Genomic DNA, 20,103 nt, shown 5'->3' on the forward strand with positions numbered 1-20,103 from the left:
ATAGTTCATCGATGTTATCAAATGGCCCTAAAAGTGGAAGAGAAAGGAAAAAGAAAGCAAGACCATACTTCCAAGAATAGAGGAAGAGGTAGAGATTCTAGAGGTGGTCAAAGAGGTGGTTCTAGTAGAGCTGGTGAATCAAGAAACCAAGGGGAAAGTAGAATCTTGGAAAAAAGTTCTTAAATCAGCACAAGGGGATCTTTTGGTAGAGGAAGATGATATCAAGGAAGTAGAGGAAGAGGAGCAGGAAGGAGTAGCTCCTATTTTTCCACGATGAAGTGTTACCAATGTGGATAGCTTGGGCATCCTGCTTACAGGTGTCCTGATAAACCATCAACCTCTACCAATGAAAAAAAGGTGGCTTATGCTCAAGATGATGGTGGCAGCTCAAGCACTAATGAAGTTAGCAAAATAGAATTAGAAATGGGTGAGAACTTGATGATTAGAAAGGTGCTCATAAGAAAGCCCAATCCGAGTGAACCTGAGTAGAGGAGGGATCTCTTTAGAGTCAGGTGTAAGATTCAAGGAAAAGTTTGCAAGGTTATAGTAGATTCTGGATCTATAGATAATATTATATCAAAGGAGGTAGAAAAGAAGCTGAAACTTACAAAGGTTCCCCATGCAAATCCCTATAAGGTAACTTGGTTGAATCAAGAGCAAAGTGTACTTGTTAATGAGCAAACATGGGTTGAGTTTTCTATTGGAGCATATAAAGACAAAGTGCTTTGTGATGTCTTACCCATGGATGCATGCCATCTTCTATTGGGAAGACCTTCGCAATTTGACAGGAAGGTGATTTATGATGGAGAAGAAAATGCCATTTCTTTCAAGAAAGATGGAAGGACTTTCAAAATTCAGTCCTTAAAAGAGAATGAAGGGGAAGCCTCTAAGACACCTAGTGTGTTACTTAGTACTAGCAAGGAGTTCTTGCAAGATTTACAGGATGAGGAAACCATAGGATGTGCAGTTATGGTGAAACCAAAGGAAGAAGATACGAAGTTGCGGCCAATACCTCTTGAAGTGCAACAAATCCTTGATGATTTTAAAGATATTATTTCAGATAGTACACTAGCGGTACTACCACCTAAAAGAGAAATTAGCCATCAAATTGATTTTGTACTCGGTGCTTCTTTGCCCAACAAAGTAGCTTATAAGCTTACTCCAGATCAAAATAAGGAAGTGGCAAGTCAAGTGCAAGAATTATTGGATCAAGGGCTAATTAAGAAGAGCATTAGTTCATGTGCAATCCCAGTGGTCTTAGCAGCGAAGAAAGGAGGAAAATGGAGGCTTTGTACAGATTCAAGGGCTATTAACCGGATCACTATCAGGTATAGATTCCCTATTCCAAAAATAGAGGACTTGATGAATTGTTTGGGAGTTGCTAGGTACTTTACTAAGCTGGATTTAAAGAGTGGTTATCATCAAATTAGAATCAAGGAGGGTGATGAATGGAAGACCACTTTTAAAACAACAGATGGGTTGTATGAATGGCTTGTGATGCCATTTGGGCTCACAAATGCCCCAAGCACTTTCATGATATTAATGAATGAGGTCTTGAAGGACTTCACAGGTAGATTTGTGGTACTGTATCTAGATGATATACTCATCTATAGCAAGACAAAAGAAGAGCACCTAGAACATGTAAGGTTAGTCCTAAAGAGACTCCAAGAAGAGAAACTAGCCTTTAATTTGGAAAAGTGTGTATTCATGCAGCAGGAATTGGTTTATTTGGGCTTTGTAGTGTCCAAGGGTAATCTGAAAATGGACCCAAGCAAAGTGCAGGCAATCCTAGATTGGCCTACTCCTAGAACAGGGACTTAAGTGAGAAGTTTTCATGGCCTAGCACAATTTTATAGAAAGTTTGTGAGGAAATTTAGTGGGATTTGTGCACCAATACTAAACACCATCAAAGGTGGGCTGAAAAAAAAGTTCAAATGGATTGAGGTAGCAGAGAAGGCATTTCAAACATTGAAACAAGAGGTAGCTACAAAACCCATTTTAATCTTACCTGCATTTGATAAATTATTCACTCTTGAATGTGATGCAAGTAATGTAGTAGTAGGGGGTGTACTGAGTTAGGAAGGAAGACCTATAGCATTTTTCAGTGAGAAACTCAATGAAGAAAACAAGAAATATTCATCTTATGACTTGGAGTTGTATGCATTAGTACAATCTCTCAAGAAGTGGAGACATTACCTCCTACCCAAAGAATTTGTTGTCTTTATAGATAATCAAGCTTTGAGTTATATCAACACTCAAGAGAAGCTTAGTAATAGGCATTTGAAGTGGATGGAGTATCTACATTCTTTTACATTCACAATCAAACACAAGAAGGGGTAACTCAACAAAGTAGCAGATGCCTTGAGTAGGAAGCTTTTGACTGCCCAAGAAGTGCAGCTACAAAGCATTGGAATAGAAGGTTTTAAAGACTTGTATGAAGAAGATGAAGACTTCTCCCAAGCCTACAAGGTATGCCTAGAGTTTGAGAATCATTTTCATAGTGATTTTGCAGATTATACCCTTCAAAATGGATTTCTATTTAAAGGTAATCAGCTATGTGTACCTAAGGGATCCATGAGAGAAAATTTTATTCAAGAGAAGCATAATGGTAGCTTGAGTGGACATTTTGGCATAAACAAGACATTGGAGTTAGTACAGAGATACTACTTTTGGCCTAAGTTAGCAAGGGATGTACGGAGATATGTTGAGCAATGTGGAATATGTCAAAGAGCTAAAGGAGGTTCAAGAAATGTAGGACTCTATCAACCCTTGCCAATTCCAAATAGGCCTTGGGAATGTGTAAGTATGGACTTTGTGGTTGGACTTCCCAAAACCAAATCAGGTATGCACAAAATTTATGTTGTAGTAGATAGGTTCTCTAAAATGAGTCATTTTATTCCATGTAAGACTACTCATGATGCGAGTTATATAGCACATCTCTTCTTCAAGGAGATAGTTCAGATTCATGGACTTCCTTTGAGTATTGTGTGTGATAGGGACAACAAGTTCATGGGTCATTTTTAGCAAACCTTATGGAAAAGGCTAGGAACTAATCTTTCTTTCAGTTCAGCGTATCATCCTCAAATTAATGGTCAAATTGAGGTCATCAACAGGGTGCTTGGTAACTTGTTAAGGTGCTTAACAAAGGAGTATGGGCAAACTTGGGATCTTGTTATTTCTCAGGCTGAATATGCTTATAATGATAGTGTTAATAGGACCAGAGGAAGAAGTCCTTTTGAGATAGTATATGGTAGACACCCTAGAGGAGTGAATGAGTTGAGAAACTTAGGTCCTATAGAGTTAAAAAGTGGACAAATTGAAGATTTTATCCAAACTATCGAAGAGGTTCAAGAAAAAGTGAAGAAAACTATGTTGGAATCTACTCAAAGACTCAAGGCCAAAATGGATGAGAAGAGGAAAGAAGTACAGTTTCAGATTGGGGACTATGTTATGGTCCATCTTAACAAAGCTAGAATGCAGCAAGGTATTCCAACTAAGCTCCAAATGCGAAGAATTGGACCATGCAAGGTTCTAGCGAAGTATGGAGAGAATGCCTAAAAAGTGGACTTGGCATCAGACCTAGCTATCTCACCAGTGTTTAATGTTGTAGACCTAATCAGATTTAAGGGAGAAATCAGTCAGCAAAGTGCAGCTCCACCAAGGGTCCTACAAGACCTTGACACTAATGCAATGCCCAAGAAACAACCAGCCAAAGTAGAGAAAGTATTGGAATCCAAGGTGAAGAAAATTACATGGCATCAAGTGTATATGGAACATCTAATCAAATGGAAGGATCAACCTGAATCTGAAGCTACTTTGGTTGAGGAAGCACATTTCAAGAAGTTTGGCATTGATCCAGCTCTTCTTGACCCTAAAGTGCCTTAGTTTTTATTGGGGGGGGGGGAGTATGGTTCAGGAGCACCTTTCAAGGCTCCCACCATATCAAATTTTGGTGTGATGAACTTCTTCTAAGAAGTATGTAGATAGAATAAGAGTTTCTATCTCATTTGGTGTGTTTTGCTCTAGTTTACGCTCTTGGTCTAAGTGATTGACAATGTATCGTCATGTTGTGATGTTTTGATTTCTAGTGCATAAGGTATTCCTAAAACATTGGAATGGTGTACTGGGGGAAGTTTGAAGTCCAAGAGTTCCTTGAGAAGACCCAAAAATGGTCTTGGTGACAAAATTGCAAAAAAAAAAAAAAAGAACTAAAAATTGCTAAGTTGCTGGTCACTTCTGTAAAAGTGTTAAGCAACTTGTGTTAGAGAGCAAGCTAACTTGTTTAAGTGGCTAAAAATGCCCTAACTCAACCCATACACCATGGGATATCCTATTTAAGGTTTTAAAAACATGAACCAAGGGTTGGAAGTCATTTTTTTGTATTGCATTGTGCTGCTACAGCAAACTATGACTGGTTTTTAATACGTTTTGACTGGTTTTTGGTGTTGTTTGGCAGAAAATCACATTTTTACTATCATTTTTTTGCATTTTCTAGTTAGTATCTTGTATATTATCCATTATCCATGCAGTAGATTATATTTCTAAACACGTTTTGGAAGGTTTTGTTAAATTTCTTTAAAAGTAAGAGTTTGTTGTCCAGTTTTGAGTTGTCAACAATGAACGGGCTGTAGCTCTTGTTCCCACTATGGGATTTCCATGGAAATTTTGATTCCAAGACTATAGAAACTAATGTGTAACATATTGAAAGAAAGGGCCCAGAAAATGTGTACAAGCATTTGTTTGACAAAGCCCTAGGCGAGCTAGGCAATGCCCGGCTAGGAGCAGGCATCAAAGAATTTGTTCTCAAGAGCAAAGCATAAAGATTCAAGACTTTACCTTTGGAGGGATTCAAGAGGGATATAAGAAGGTTCTTTTTTGTAGAGGAGAAGTTTCTATGAATTGAATAAGGTGTTTGAAAGTTGAGGACAGCAGGCAGCCCTCAAAACCCTTCAAAACCCTCATTTTTACCATTATTGTTGTACAGCTTTTTGGTGGCTTAAAACCTCAAAAATATTTGAGTATGTGATGTATGAAACAAATTTTATTAAGGCCAGGTCTGATGAATCCTTAAGGGTAATAAGTTACTAGCCCTACAAATCCGGGTGGAGGCCTAATTTGGGGCTCTTCAAGTAGCCTTTTTGTGAAGAAACAAAGAAATCGGGTATGAACCCATTGTTACCATCTATTCAAGCATACTAAAAGTGTTCCAATAGCACCTTAAAACTCATCAAAACCTTAGTTGGACTAGGTATTACTGTGGAACCTTGGTAGACCTACATATGCATTTTGGAAGAATTGCACTCCTAGGAGGATATGTGAGTCGTGGAGCAAGATTTGATTATTTCACCTGGTGGGAAGGTTAGGGAAGGTCAAGGGATGTTCTAAGTTGAAAGAATCCTATAGACCATATAGGTGTAGTGAAAACACCAAGATCCTATTGTTGGATGAAAAGCATAGACTAGCTAGTCTATCCTAGCCTTCCCCATCAAAAAATTGATTGAACTAGAAGAAAAAAGACAAGTTGTGTAGATACTTGAGGCACATCAGCAATAGGTCAAAAGCAGTTTTTCCAGAAAGGCTAAAGCTAGGTTTTTCAAGGAGGGAGACCATATTCTCAAGTGGGATTTAGACAAAGCTAAACTAGGTAAACACTCCAAGTTTGATGCTATATGGAGTGGTCCATATACTATCACCAATTGTAAAGAGGCCAAAGCTTTTCAACTATCCAAGCTAGATGGTGATATTCTACCAATTCAAGTCAATGAAATTTAACTTAAGCCTTTCTTATAGAGCAGGTTAAGGTTTCTATACATAATAGAGTAGTTTTCTATTTTCAAGAAGTGCACAAGAACATGCTTTTTGTTTGAGGAATAGCAAGGTTTTTAAGGTTTTGCAATTACAAAACATATAGTTTTGTTTGCAGAATAGGGCTCATTTTTTGTGACTATATATCCCAATGGATTGCTTAAGGTCACTACTCCATACTTAGTAGGAAAGCATCCCCTCTAAGTTAGTATAAATGTTAGCCATTTTACCCCCCCAACCCCTTCATTCCCTTGTCACCATCATTGAAATTGGATTAGAGATATTTATTCATGGCACCAAGTTTTACATAGTATGCAAAGCATGTGGCTAAAACCTAACTAAAACCCTAGTTCTCCCCTTCATGTTATAATTTTTCATTTCCTTTTTGAAGGGTCAGATTAACCATGCGACACTTAATTTCGGTCCCCTTGTTAGGTTCATTAGACCTAAGTGTTGACCCCATGCCCTATTCTTTTAAATCATTACACAACCACCCTTTGTTTCCCTAAAGTCCATTTTTAGGATGACCTAATGGTGGTGATGTAGCATTGGATAGGTGTTGCTATTTTCGAAATTCATGGAGCATAAGAGGGAAGAAATTACTCAAAAGCCCACGATCAATCATGACCATCAGATCTTGATAGATCAATGCTCATCAGTTTCCCACTTTTTGTAGTAGTAAAAGGTTTAGCCAAAGAAAGAAAACCACAGAGCAACATGTCGAATGGTGGGGCCAGTGTATATGAGATTCCTTTTTTATTGTCATAGGGTCAAGAGATAGTTAATGCTATCAGTTTTGAAGGAGTATCTTTTTGATAAATGCAGACAGGTATTAATGGTTGCCACTCCATCAATAAGATTTAGTGTTTCAAGTTGTGATAATGTAAACCCATTCATTTCCTTCTCACTTTATTTTGTGATCTAACTATCAAATGAGCTTCAAGGATATGAAATAGTCAAATTCTTTGTTAGCCTAACTTCATAGCTATATGGGATAACATTCAAATGCAAGTCACAATGGAGAGAAATTTGTTGATCGCATGGTCATAGATCATTATGCAATATGTCATCTTAACTTGCGAAGTCATGATGGAGAGCAGTAGTCATGTTTAATGGCTTTCACATCTTTACACATAGTTAAGACTAACCCAGGGTTAAGGCAACGAAGCTACAAAAGCTTTTTATCATAGATTTACAAGGTTAAGTAATGAGTTAAGGATTCAAGTTGTGAGGTTGCAATAGCATCAAAAATTTAACCTTATCACAACATCACAAGTGAGAAAGCATTAAACACATTCCAATCTGTGAGGTTGTGATTCAATGTAGATGTTAACTCCAAGTGGTTATCACTATTTCACATTGGTTAGTAGAAGGAAGCAGTAAGTGGTTGTTACAAGGAAATCAACAGTTAAGAAGGACTTCATAACTTCATAGGTGGCAACACAGTTATTTTTTCTAATTTGTTAAGCCATGCAAAGAAACCATGCAGTCAAGAGTTAATCTAGTGCATCTTCGTTTGGAGTTAAGACTAACATGGGTTTAGGGATGGAAAGTTGCAAAATGCTTTGTTCATATCTTCATAGGGTTAAACTATCATTAAATTTTAAGGTTGTGAGGCTATGATTAAAAAGAAAAAGCTAAAGTCTGATGGTTTTTTCTTCATTGCATGCAATCAAGAATGATCAAGAGTTAAGGTTGTGAAGGGGTGACAAAGGTAAGGATACAAGTATGACAACATTGCAGGTAAAGAAAGTGATAAATCCTAAACTGTTACGAGGGTGTGAGAAGGTCAGTTTGTGGTCATTGCAAGGTTGATGTAGTTAGTGAACTGAAATAATAGAAATATATGAAGAAGTGATAAGGCATAAAGTAAAGATGTCACCATTTCACATGGCTAAATAGTCAATGAATAAAATGAGTTGCGAAGCTATGAACCAATGCAACCATAAGGTCAACAAGATAGTTATAAAATTCTTAAAAGATGTGAGGCCGTGTGGTAGCATTGATTATTGAATGATGACACAACTGACCTGGCATGGTCATGAACACAAAATCAAGTAGCCTCTTAATGGAAAATAGGTCCTTTTGATCACTTGTAGCTATTTTTTTGAGTGTTCTTGATACCTGATAGTGTAGATTTCATTCTACCACCACCCTAGTTCTACAACTTGAAGGGAGTAGTTGAGTTTTTTCTTTTAGTAGAAGTCTTCTCAATTATGCTTAAGCTATAAAAGAGAGTTTTATGAGTCTTTTAAGGGTTGGTCTCTTCTCTAATTCTATATTAGTTGTATTGCATAGTCTGATACTATAATTTCCTTTGCCTCTAAGTGAATATAAATTTTTTTTGTATCTCTTTCTTCCATTAATACATTATGGAATTTCTTTTGCATTTTGTTAATGTATTTCTTCCATTTCTCAACTTCTATGATTGTATCTATCTTCCCTTTGAATGATATATAGTTAAATTCTTTCCTTATAGAATTCTATTGGTTTCTGATCTACATATGGTCATTGAGTGAAAGAAAGGATTGAATCTATGCATTTTAGGATTATATTGATGAATTTTACATTTCTAGGAAGAGATAAGACTAAACATACTATTTTGGTGTATTACCACTCTAGATTAGATTAGCTAGTTTGATTTTTATGCATTTCCTTCTCACTTTTCCTTCAAAAGAGTAGTTAGATGCATTGTGATAGTAAGGAAATCGTCCTTCTCTAGAGACTCAACTCATTGTTCAAGTCTCACAACTTGGAGATTGTTTCCATGTTTCACAAGGTTGCCTTTAGGTCAAACTTTAGGCAAGGGTGCAAAATTTTGTGACAATAGGTCGATAGTGAGTAACTATATTGAAAATAATGGGAGGTGGATTAATTTACACCAAATACTTTTAGTTCAACTACTAGCTTGAAATCTACATAAATGCATGAATAAATTATGGGTCTCATTTTTTGCAGTGGAGAATGTAGTGGTATGGAAATATAATTGCACATGAGACTTTAGTGTTAAATCTACCTACAATACCCTAATTGGTCTTGTGTTGGAATTCAGGGATCATCGCAAAAATAATTTTTTTCTAGTGGACGACTCTGCATGGTAGCATACTTACAATTGTAAAACTTAAGAAGAGGGATTTCTAATTTGTTAATAGGTTTATCTTATGTCAGGTAGAGGTAGAAACTAGCTCCCATATTCTACTACATTGTTCCTATTCCTAGGAGGTGTGGTTGGGTGAAATGTCCCTTTCTCTGATTTTGTATGATATTTCCAACCTTTAATCATATCTTTAAGATCAAACAACTGATATCACAAAGATCCACCAAATTTCTTAAGAAACCCCAAATCGGGTTTGTCGAAAATAGTGCCAAAAATCTTCACAGCTTCACCTGTTATTAATAAATCTGAAAGTAGACATTTTTACAGAAATTTGAGCAGCATAACAGCCTAAAAAATTTTATTTCCAGATCTATATAGCCTTTACAAAACAGCTCACAAATGTAGGACAAAAACTATGCTCATCGGGCTCCCGAAATTAACACAAAAATGCTCGAAAACACCACAAAAACACTAATAAACTATCTCAGAAGTTTAATCACGTCCCAATACATATATTCAGATCTATTTTAACAGCTTAAAGTCTGAAATACAGCAGAAACCAAAACTGATATGAAATGCTCAACTGAAAACACCAAACTCATGCAAAAAACCACACTCAAAAACCCACAAATCTACACTGTTCAGCACAAAGGCAAATTCTGTATGATCATGCACATGGAATGGCTTCAAACTCCCGTACTTAGCCTTCCTGGAAACCTGCAAACTCCCATTCTTGGGTCTCCCTGGAAACCTACAAACTCCCGTTCTTGGGTCTCCTTCTCCACAGGTTTGGCAGCCTCTGAAGAATAACAAAGAATGAGCAAAAATCAAGTTCTCCCCACTACCCAAAATGCCTCCAAACCCCTTAAAAGAGGCCATAACTGTAACTCACGTCCAAGAGAGGTTAATGAAACATATTTTAATAATAATTTCATTTATTAGTCCAACGGTTTCCAAAGATTAACCCCCCCTTTTTCTGAAACTTCACTTTCTTGGCCCTGCCTGTCTTAGCAAAGATTATTATTTTTTTATTATTTGAAAAGGGGACATGAAAAGTCCTCCCCTCCCCAAACATTGCTTGTCCTCAAGCAATGGCTGAACAATAAACCAATCAATCCACCTGGATCCCAAATGTAGTCATGAACTATACTACTACCAATTAACACAGGCTCCTGCAATATCCTCTGCAATATGACCAAGAGGAATCCATAATCAAACTGACAATTATAGCTCAACCAAACTCCAAAATCACCACCACCATAGTCAAAAACCCATGAGACACAAACTCTTAGAACATCAGAACCCAAGTAAAGTGGACAAATCAAACTGCCAACACAATAAATACCATCAACGCATCCCACTGGCCTATACAAAATGTACAATCCAACTCTGCAACAATGGTGAATGCTCTCATATGAAACTATACCAAGTATGGAGAATCCACACACTGTACAACTCCTGCAATCAATACAACTCTGTAGATCATCGGCCACTGTCTCATAACCATAACTCCCATGCACCCCTGATGGTGAAAAGCCATCACAAGATGAACAACAAGAAATGGAACCCAAACCAAATTTTCCTACCATCAACTCCTCAACACAAGGATCAATTGCTAACTGATGTACATACCCTGCTGAAGCATCACTCCAAAACTCCTGCTCTAAGTCATGTATTATCAAGCTATCAACTGCAGGACCTATCACCATGTCGTGCCCATTACAACTCTCATCCCAAGGCATCAAACTATTCCATAACTAATGATAAGCACTAGGAACCAAAGTACATCTCTGTATCATAATCTCATTAACATGGTCATCAAAGGTAAATTGATGAGTGTACCTCACAGTGTAATGCCGATAGAATGCGCCAATCTCAGTCAATGGCTCAGACTGTAATCCAGATGAAACTAACTACAATTGATCATTAACCATGTTGGAATTGACTACTATCTCTGAAGATATCACCAAGGGAGTAGTATTACTAGTAGGAACCATGCCAACTGTCGACTCACCAACATCACACATGCTCTTTGATACATCTCTAGCCTCTGTGCCATTAGTACTAGAGACCACCAGCATGTCAGGCATACAACAATTTGCTACAAAACCCAACTCAAATGAACCTGACTCTAGTGGGAATGAACCTGATATGCCAATGTTAGTATCAAGGATGGATGCATCCCCATCTCCACTGTCTTTGAAAATCTCGGCCATGGACATCCTCGGATCACCAAACACCATAGCTTGTGACTGTATAGAATCAAGTAAAGACTGTAGCCACTCTAACTCCATGGCCACCTTAGCCAAATGAAACTGTGACTCCTTGAAAGCCAACTGTGTACTCTCAAGAATCTTAGAAGTCACCTCAAGTTGCTCAGTAAGCTCACTCACCTCATCTTCCATGGCCAACAATGCATCATATACTGTACTGCCCCACTCCATAAGATAATCTCTGTCAGCTACCAACTGCATATAATTCTGTCTCAAAATATGAATAGCCTCCCATAAAGAGTGGATCTCTGTCAAGGAAAGATAACTACCTTCCTACTCATCACTAGTAGGAGAACCCCATCCATAAACTGCTAACAACTGATGAGCAGCATCAAAATGCTGGCAAGTGATAGCAATGTCTTGGTCACTAACTCTTAACTGATTAGGCACATGATGGCACTGGCTTGACTGTCTCCTACAAACCTCCTCGATGCACTGTCTAAAGGAGTATCCTCAAAGTCACTAGTCTCTAGAGTATTACAATCCATACCCTGTGAATTAAATCTAAAGCTCATATCAACATACGAAGTATCAAAAATATTAGCACTGCTGTCCAACTCCTCTGTACCCAAGGAAACTAAGTCTTCAAAATTGCCCACTACATCCACCTGGATGTCATCAATGCCAATATGATCCTGGGACTCATCTGTACACACTGCCAAATATGAAATATCATCAACACATTCTAGCAAGTATGGTCGAATAGATATATGAACAAAGCCCAACACCAATGTATAAAAACTAATACAAACATCGGATAAGCTCCTGGCACAAGAAAAGACAACACTGTGCAATCTGCTAATCAAATCCATGGTAGCACCCAAACAATCACTGCTACCAAAAAGTGTTAATGATTTACAGTCAACTGAACCCCAAATGCCAATATAAGAATCTTGAGTCCATATCTGTAAACTAGAATTAGCTGGTAACTCAAGAAAAATCCTGACTTGAGTAATATGACCAATACCAACTAACTCCAGATACCTATCATGATGAGATAATGTAGTGACAATAGCATCTTCACACACCTTCAGCTAGCGGGATAAATCATGTGAAGTACTACTAGCCTCAACCTCATGTGACGAAGCATCTAACTGTGTCTGGTACTCTCTCTCAGAAAAGTCATGAATGCTCAATGTCTGCTCATCTACACCAGGTATCTCACCATCATGCACAACAACATCCTCATAATCATCATCCTTGAGGTCAAATCTATCTATCACTCTTTGACAAAAATCATCAAATGTAGTTACCTGATCATGACCTTGAGTAGTCATTGCATGATACCACCAATCATAGGCTGCATCTTCCAAGTGTAGACTTGCAATTTGAACAACATCACTCTCCTTCATGGGGTTAAGTGTGAAGAAGGTCTGTAATTTTTTTAGCCATGCTCTAGCTGAAATTTTATTTGTTCCATCAAAAGTAGGTGCTATAAAATTGCTTATTTTATTTTTGAGCTCTCTTCCAGTTATGTCATGCTCCCTTCTGTACTCTTTCTTGGGCATCAAAGTGTTCATCATATCCACATATTCTCTAAAAGGAACTGAACTACGAAAGTCATCATCTAAGCCATTATAAGTAGCTCTTAATGTAATCAAGTTACCTGTAACCTCTTCCATAGGATTAACGGCTGGATTTGGTACTGGTGGCTCATCTGCAGGCAAGAAAATAGTTTTGGTTGATTTAGATGGTGTGGATTTCAGATTTCTTGGCTCCTTTGAAGTGCTCCCTTTCTCATTAATAGATGCAACTCCTTGTAGTTTTTTTGTCAATATTCACAAAGCCTCTCTAGTTTCTGCCAAACTATCCACTGTTTGCTTCTGAGTATTTTGGATGTCTTGGAAGAATTTCTTTTCCATCTCATCTGGATCAGCCATACTTTTCCCTTCCTTGGATTTTGTACTTTTACTTTCAACTCGAGGTTTGATCAAAATTTCTTTATTCTTTTCTCGCTGCAAATATCTTTTTTCTCTTTCACTTAGTTGCATGCAACCATAAATTTTGACATGCAGCTGATTAGAAGCAACATGCAACCACCAAATTCACCAAGAACTAACATGCATATGATTAGAAGTAGAATGCAACCATAAATTTTGACATGCAAGATTTGGGTAGTTATCAAAACTGACATGCAAGATCTGGGTAGTTGTCAAAACTAACATGCAAGATCTGGGTAGTTGTCAAAACTGACATGCAAGATCTGGGTAGTTGTCAAAACTAACATGCAAACTTCTGCAACTTCTACAAACCCTCAGGCTAGAAAGATCATGGCTCTGATACCACTGAAATGTGCCTTTCTCTGATTTTGTATGATATTTCCAACCTTTAATCAGATCTTTAAGATCAAACAACTGATATCACAAAGATCCACCAAATTTCTTAAGAAACCCCAAATCAGGTATGTCGAAAATAGTGCCAAAAAGCTTCACAGCTTCACCTGTTATTAATAAATCTGAAAGTAGACATTTTTACAGAAATTTGAGCAGCATAACAGCCTATAAAATTTCATTTCCAGATCTATATAGCCTTTACAAAACAGCTCACAAATGTAGGACAAAAACTATGCTCATCGGGCTCCCGAAATTAACACAAAAATGCCCGGAAACACCACAAAAACACTAATAAACTATCTCAGAAGTTTAATCACGTCCCAATACATATATTCAGCTCTATTTTAATAGCTTAAAGTCTTAAATACAGCAGCAACCAAAACTGATATGAAATGCTCAACTGAAAACACCAAACTCATGCAAAAAACCACACCCAAAAACCCACAAATCTACACTGTTCAGCACAAAGGCAAACTCTATATGATCATGCACATGGAATGGCTTCAAACTCCCATCCTTAGCCTTCCTAGAAACCTACAAACTCCCGTTCTTGGGTCTCCTGGAAACCTACAAACTCCCATTCTTGGGTCTCCTTCTCCACAGGTTTGGTAGCCTCTGAAGAATAACAAAGAATGAGCAAAAATCAAGTTCTCCCCCCTACCCAAAATGCCTCCAAACCCCTTAAAAGAGGCCATAACTGTAACTCACATCCAAGAGAGGTTAATGAAACATATTTTAATAATAATTTCAATTATTAGTCCAACGGTTTCCAAAGATTAACCCCCCTTTTTTTCGAAACTTCACTTTCTTGGGCCTGCCTGTCTTAGCAAAGATTATTATTTTTTTATTATTTGAAAAGGGGACATGACATTGGGCTTTCTAGTTAGATTCAACTTAGAATGGATGTTTAATGACAACCTACAACAATTTGTGTGTGCATGGGACCTCCTTGTCCACCACCCTCTTATAAGATTATTATGGAAGATGATTCCTCGATATGTTTACTAGCAGTTATGGAAGGAAAGAAACAATTTGATCTTCAAAGAAAGATCCTCTCCCCCATCTATCATTACCCATCTGATCACTATTTCCTTACATGAGATTATGCCTAATTAGAAATGAAACACCCACGCTTACCCCCTAACTCCCTATGAAAGGGTTAGTGTAGATAATTGGCGTATTAGGCATGTTGTCTCCAAAATTGATAACTCTACACTAATGGCCAGGAAAAGAGTTAAATGGAAGCCCCCACCCCCTCTATGGCTCAAGATGAACTTTGGTAGGTCTTTGAAAGGGGCTTAGGTTATTATTGGGGGTATTATAAGGGACCACAAAGATGACCTTGTTCTAGCCTATGCATGTGACTATGGAGAAAATAGTAATAATTATGGTGAAGCTATGGGTCTATTTTGTGGTATAAAATTAGCCAGCCTCTAGGACATTCAAAAGTTAATTGTGTAGGGAGACTCTTAATTAATAATTAAATCCTTAAAAGGAAGTAGCAATGTTGGCTAGTATATCTCACATCTTATTAAACATAGCAACCACCTTATATCGAGACTTTGTGATGTGTCCATTCAACACATTTACTAGAAAGGTAGTGGCATGGCGGATGTGCTAGCTGAAATTGGGCACACTAACCTTGACACGTGTACCTAGGGTAGTATAAATGAGATTCTAGTTCATATTCAAGAATTATTTATTAAAGATTCTAAATGATGAGGAAATCACATATAATGGGTTTAGTTTTAATGTTTTGGTGGGCAATTATTACTACGAAGCATTTATGAAAAGGTGATTGTATTAGTATTAGTTGGGATGACATTATGATTGGCTAGAGAATGGGTAAAAATAATGATAAAATTTTTCAAAGTTGGTGCACAGATTTTTGTGTGATTTGGTGGAATCCTATCAAAAGAGAAAGGACAAAGTTTTTAGAAAAAAAATACCTATATTGAGAAGAGCACATGCAGATTTTCAAATGATGTGATGAGTACCAAGGCTAATAACAAGACCTCATGGTTTGAGGCTTTGAAGTGGTATTATTTCCTTGTGCCTTTGCATTTGGGTATCCATTACCTAATTTTCTTAAACTAGAACATTTTGGGTGTTCTCTCTAGTTTTTAAAGTCTCTATTTGGGTTGGGTTGGGATTATGTTAGATGCTTCCAAAGATTTTATTGAGGATTTGAGTGAGAGTGGAGAGATTGGTGGAAGCCTTGTCCATATTGAGTTGATCCCTATCGAGAATTACAAAGAGGTGACATGGGTGTATTTGAGAGAAATAAGGTTAGTGTCATTTACGTAGTGCATTGAAGGGTATGACAAGGTAGTTTCTATGTAGTTCATAAATTCATGGACTAATGGGAGGGTGATCATGAATGGGATCTAATTTTACATCAACAAAGAGGTCATTACTAAAGTTAGTGAGTTGACTTTGGGAGGAAAAAAAACCTGTGTCACTAATGAAGTGAGCCTAAGTCAATTTTTCTAACCTAGTGAGAGCCCTGTGCATAATCGTGGACCATTTCCCCATTTTAATTTTTTTTTTTTGTAACGAGGATCTCATAACCTTCCCATTCTTCTTTCTACATTCCATGGAGGATAATATTCTTAGGTTTAGGTAGAAGATAAAAAAAGAGAAGCCCTACTATGTCATGCATCGAACCATTATGTATAAATGATATGATTTCCACAAGAATCTTTGCCCCATATAGCCCATAAATGTGCAAGTGGTCCTACCTGACCCATTCTTGTCTACTTCTATCCCTCCCACCATCCTTAAATAAATGAAAATGGAGAAATATGTAAAGATTTTGGACTCGAATATTGAAATTGAAGGTGGTAGGAGAAGGTCTACAGGGAACAAGAAGAAGAGGGTTAATGTAGACCCTGAACCTAAGATAAAAAGTTCCCCTAGTTTGGAATCCATAGATAGTGGCAAACACAAACCACTTAAGAAAAAATAGAAGAAAAATAGTTCCTGGAGGAAACATTAGAGAGAGGAGGAGGAGGAAATTGTTGTTGAGGGAAAGGGTGAGGATAGTAGCCACTTAAGTCCCCTCCCTTCCCATGTGTCTGATACTTAGAAGAATAATTCCTCTAGTATTCATGGAGGTGAAAGAGGGGAGGCCCTCACCTTCCCCCAATGTGCCACTACCAAAGGTGATTATATCCCTGAGAAGGACACCCCTCAGTCCTCATATGTTGTTTAGAGAAATGATATGTAGGTAATTAATAGGAACATGTTGAAGCTAGAAGAAAGGAACGAGATCCTAGAGTAGAAGTTCAATTTGATCATTAGGTTTGTTATGAGGTTGATGCAATTGGCGGCCTCCACCTTGCACTTGCTACATGCAGAGAAGGAAGGGATGACTTCTACGATGGGACTGGACAACACGACCTCACTATATATGTTTTTATTTGATCATTGGCTCTGACTGCTATTGGAAAAGATAGAGGGAAAGGAGAAGAACAAGAGAAATTATTACCCTCTTTTATTTATGTTTTACTTTTTTTCTCAGTTACTATTACAACACTCAACCCATGAGGACTATGTTAATGGTGCTTTTAAAGACTCTAGATATTATGAAGTCTATTTATTTTAAGTTGAATACTATTTTTAGTTCTCTTTATCATAGTTGGGACACATTAATCATATGGGGTTTTATTAAATTGATAAGTGGGGTTGGTTAATTATGGACTTTCCTATTAATTAGCTATTTTTCAGCTCATCTTGTACTTCAAGTCATGCCCTATCTTGGCTACTTTCAATTTCAAAAAAAAAAATGTAGAGGTGTGCAAAACGAGCCATACAAATTTCTATAGCCATCTCTACAATTCTAAAATAATGTTTTACATTAATTCAACCAAACTTTTAACTAGCTTCTATTTTCTTTGAAGAGGGATAACATGATAGGAAATGTAGGGTAAATAAATCAAATCTAGTGTCCCAAAAGAAATGCCTTTAAAATAAATGGAAGAGATTACGAGTTTTGATATTTTAAGAAGGATTTGGAAGTTTAAGCTCATATAAATGAAGGTCTTGATGATGTATAGATGTAATTTTCTTTCTATAGGACCAAAATGATCACAAAGCTAGTGTAAATGACTAAAATATACTATCACAAAAAAAATACACATAGAAAAAGATTGCAATGCCTTATGGCTTTTGACATTTTTAGGGGGATCCAAGTTAAGGAATATAAATTAAGGGATTTGTGAATATAGATGTTATTTTCTTCTAAAATGAAAAAATGATAAAAAAAATTAAGATAAGTGAGCAAAATAAACAAAAAAAAAAAAAATGTCATCTAAAAATGATTGCACAAATCTAGAGATTTATATTATTTATAGATTTCATGTTGTTTTATTTTAGCACTAGTTTTTTTTTTTGAATTGACACTAGAAATTTAATGTATAATAAACACAAGTAAAGAAACCTTGGATTATGTGAAATATGAATACTCAATAGTATTTTTAAAATACATGTAACCATATTATGAGAAGTAAATGGAATAATTTGTTCATAAATATTATTCAATACCAAAATATTTACAATACTAAAATATTTTTACCAATAACCCTTATAACATAAAACTCATTACTAAATGTTGTAATTTTTAGAATCAATGATTTAATGTAATTAGTCCTTTGCAATTATAATCTATAACTTGGTATTCTAAAATTGCTCTATTATCTCACATAAATATTGTTAACCTAACAAATGACATATTTTGAACACACCTAGAGTAAGGCACAGAGATGAATCAATGTTCAATAATCTTAAACTTTTTAAATCAGTTACAAAATAAGTAACATTAATTAGAAGGAATGATATATAAAATAATTAGCACCAATGCATAAGAAAACACCAAATTTAAGTAGAAAACCCAATGAGTTGAAAGAAAGTGTGAGATTATCTCATATTATATGAAAATTATTTCAATAAACTCATTGTAGGAATTGTAGTGAAAGATTATTGTCTGACAAGAAGATACAAACGACTTGTTGAAAATACTCATTGTCTCAACACAAAATACATGAGATTGTTACAAAATCAGACTTCATCATACTACTTCCAACATTCTCCTTAGAATGTACAAATGATTATCAAATATAGTCCACACCATCCAACATACCCTAATAAATCCTTCAACTGGCATCTTGCACATCACTCACACATTCTAAAAACTATGCATATAGTTATATCAATTTATTATACCATCTAAATCATGATAGAATATCAAATAGGTGGGTGAAAGCATGGGACATGGAGTGATCCCAACAAGCTAGCCACCAAAATATCATTATTGTGAAAGTGGTCATGTCTAAGTGATAGAGATGACATAGAAAATCATCACAAAATTGTGGAGAAGGGAATTTTTCACCCTCAAGATTGATGAAATCTAAATTAAAAAATCAACCCTTGTGTCACCATACTTCTACTATCACTTCAGTGAGATAGGGTGATTAAGAAAACTTAGTGAATGATTTTTCTAAGACATAAATGAAAGACATGTTTTAAAACTTAAATAAAATACTAAAAAAATAAAAGAACTGAATTAATTGAACAAGGATAGTAGATAAAATATATATGAATATCAAAAGAAAGTAAACTATCTAAAAGGGTTAACCTCAAATCTTTGTGAACTTACTACCTTATAAACCACACAAATATAGGACTTTTATGTGGTGCAAGTTTTCCAAGCTATGAAATCTCATGTATGGATATCTTAGTTTCTCAGGTCTAAGTTTTGTTGACAATTGGCTATATCTAGATATGTAATTTTTGTCATTAATGGCAACACATGATGTACATGCTCATAGTAAACCTTGTAAATAAAGATACTTAGCTTTTTGGTACTCAGAAAATTGTCTAAGAATGGAAATAGTTTACAAAAACATATTGTTTTATGTTTAACTTGTTGATACAATGTTATTCTTAAGAGAGAAGATATATGAGAATAGTATACATGTTGATGATGATATGTGTAACCTCAGACATTAGTACAGATAGTACAAAAGAAAGATATTTAAGATGTATAGAACATCATAATGAAAGGTAAATAAATTATTTTGTTTACAAAATAACTGCTTGACTAATTAGGGACAACATCCTAGATGTCTACTCTAAGTTGGAAAAGTTTATTTTGGTCTTATCAGACCTAGCAAGAATTTGTGAAAAGGCATGATATTTATGTAAACACATTTTGTGAGATTACTTGGAAGTGACAAGCAAAAGTTGTGAATGCAAAGTTTTGTATCATATGTAGAAGTGAATTTTTGATAACTTAATTTTGTGATCCAAGATTGAGCTGAGATTAGAGATCATCTAAAAGAAGGTACAACATCCATACTTCTATATTCAATGAACTTTAATTACTTGTTTGGGCAGTGATCTCTTCTTGTAATTTAAAGTGCATGTTTGGGTAGTGAGCCCTTCTTGCACACATTGTACCACAACTTCTAATAGGGTTGGAATCTCCTAACATGGATTCAAAGTCTCTTAATAGGGACTCATATGTATTGAATGAATTTATAGACTCCTAATAAGGTCCATCATCCAACAAGGAACATTTATATTAGTACATCAT

General features: G+C 36.1%; 1 protein-coding gene across 1 annotated transcript in view; it reads left to right on the forward strand.

Moving 5' to 3' along the window:
- The first annotated feature begins 741 nt into the window (after window positions 1-741).
- The window catches only part of LOC149536787 (uncharacterized), a 39,520-nt gene continuing 20,158 nt past the window's right edge, over window positions 742-20,103 (forward strand). Inside the window, exon 1 of the mRNA XM_089806346.1 lies at window positions 742-1,328. Coding sequence (XP_089662472.1) covers window positions 742-1,328 — 587 coding nt within the window. The remainder of the gene's footprint in view (window positions 1,329-20,103) is intronic.

This window comes from Cupressus sempervirens, chromosome 10, assembly GCF_028749045.1.
Source record: "Cupressus sempervirens isolate cs-2001-9-10 chromosome 10, ASM2874904v1, whole genome shotgun sequence".
In the NCBI taxonomy this organism is placed as follows: domain Eukaryota; kingdom Viridiplantae; phylum Streptophyta; class Pinopsida; order Cupressales; family Cupressaceae; genus Cupressus; species Cupressus sempervirens.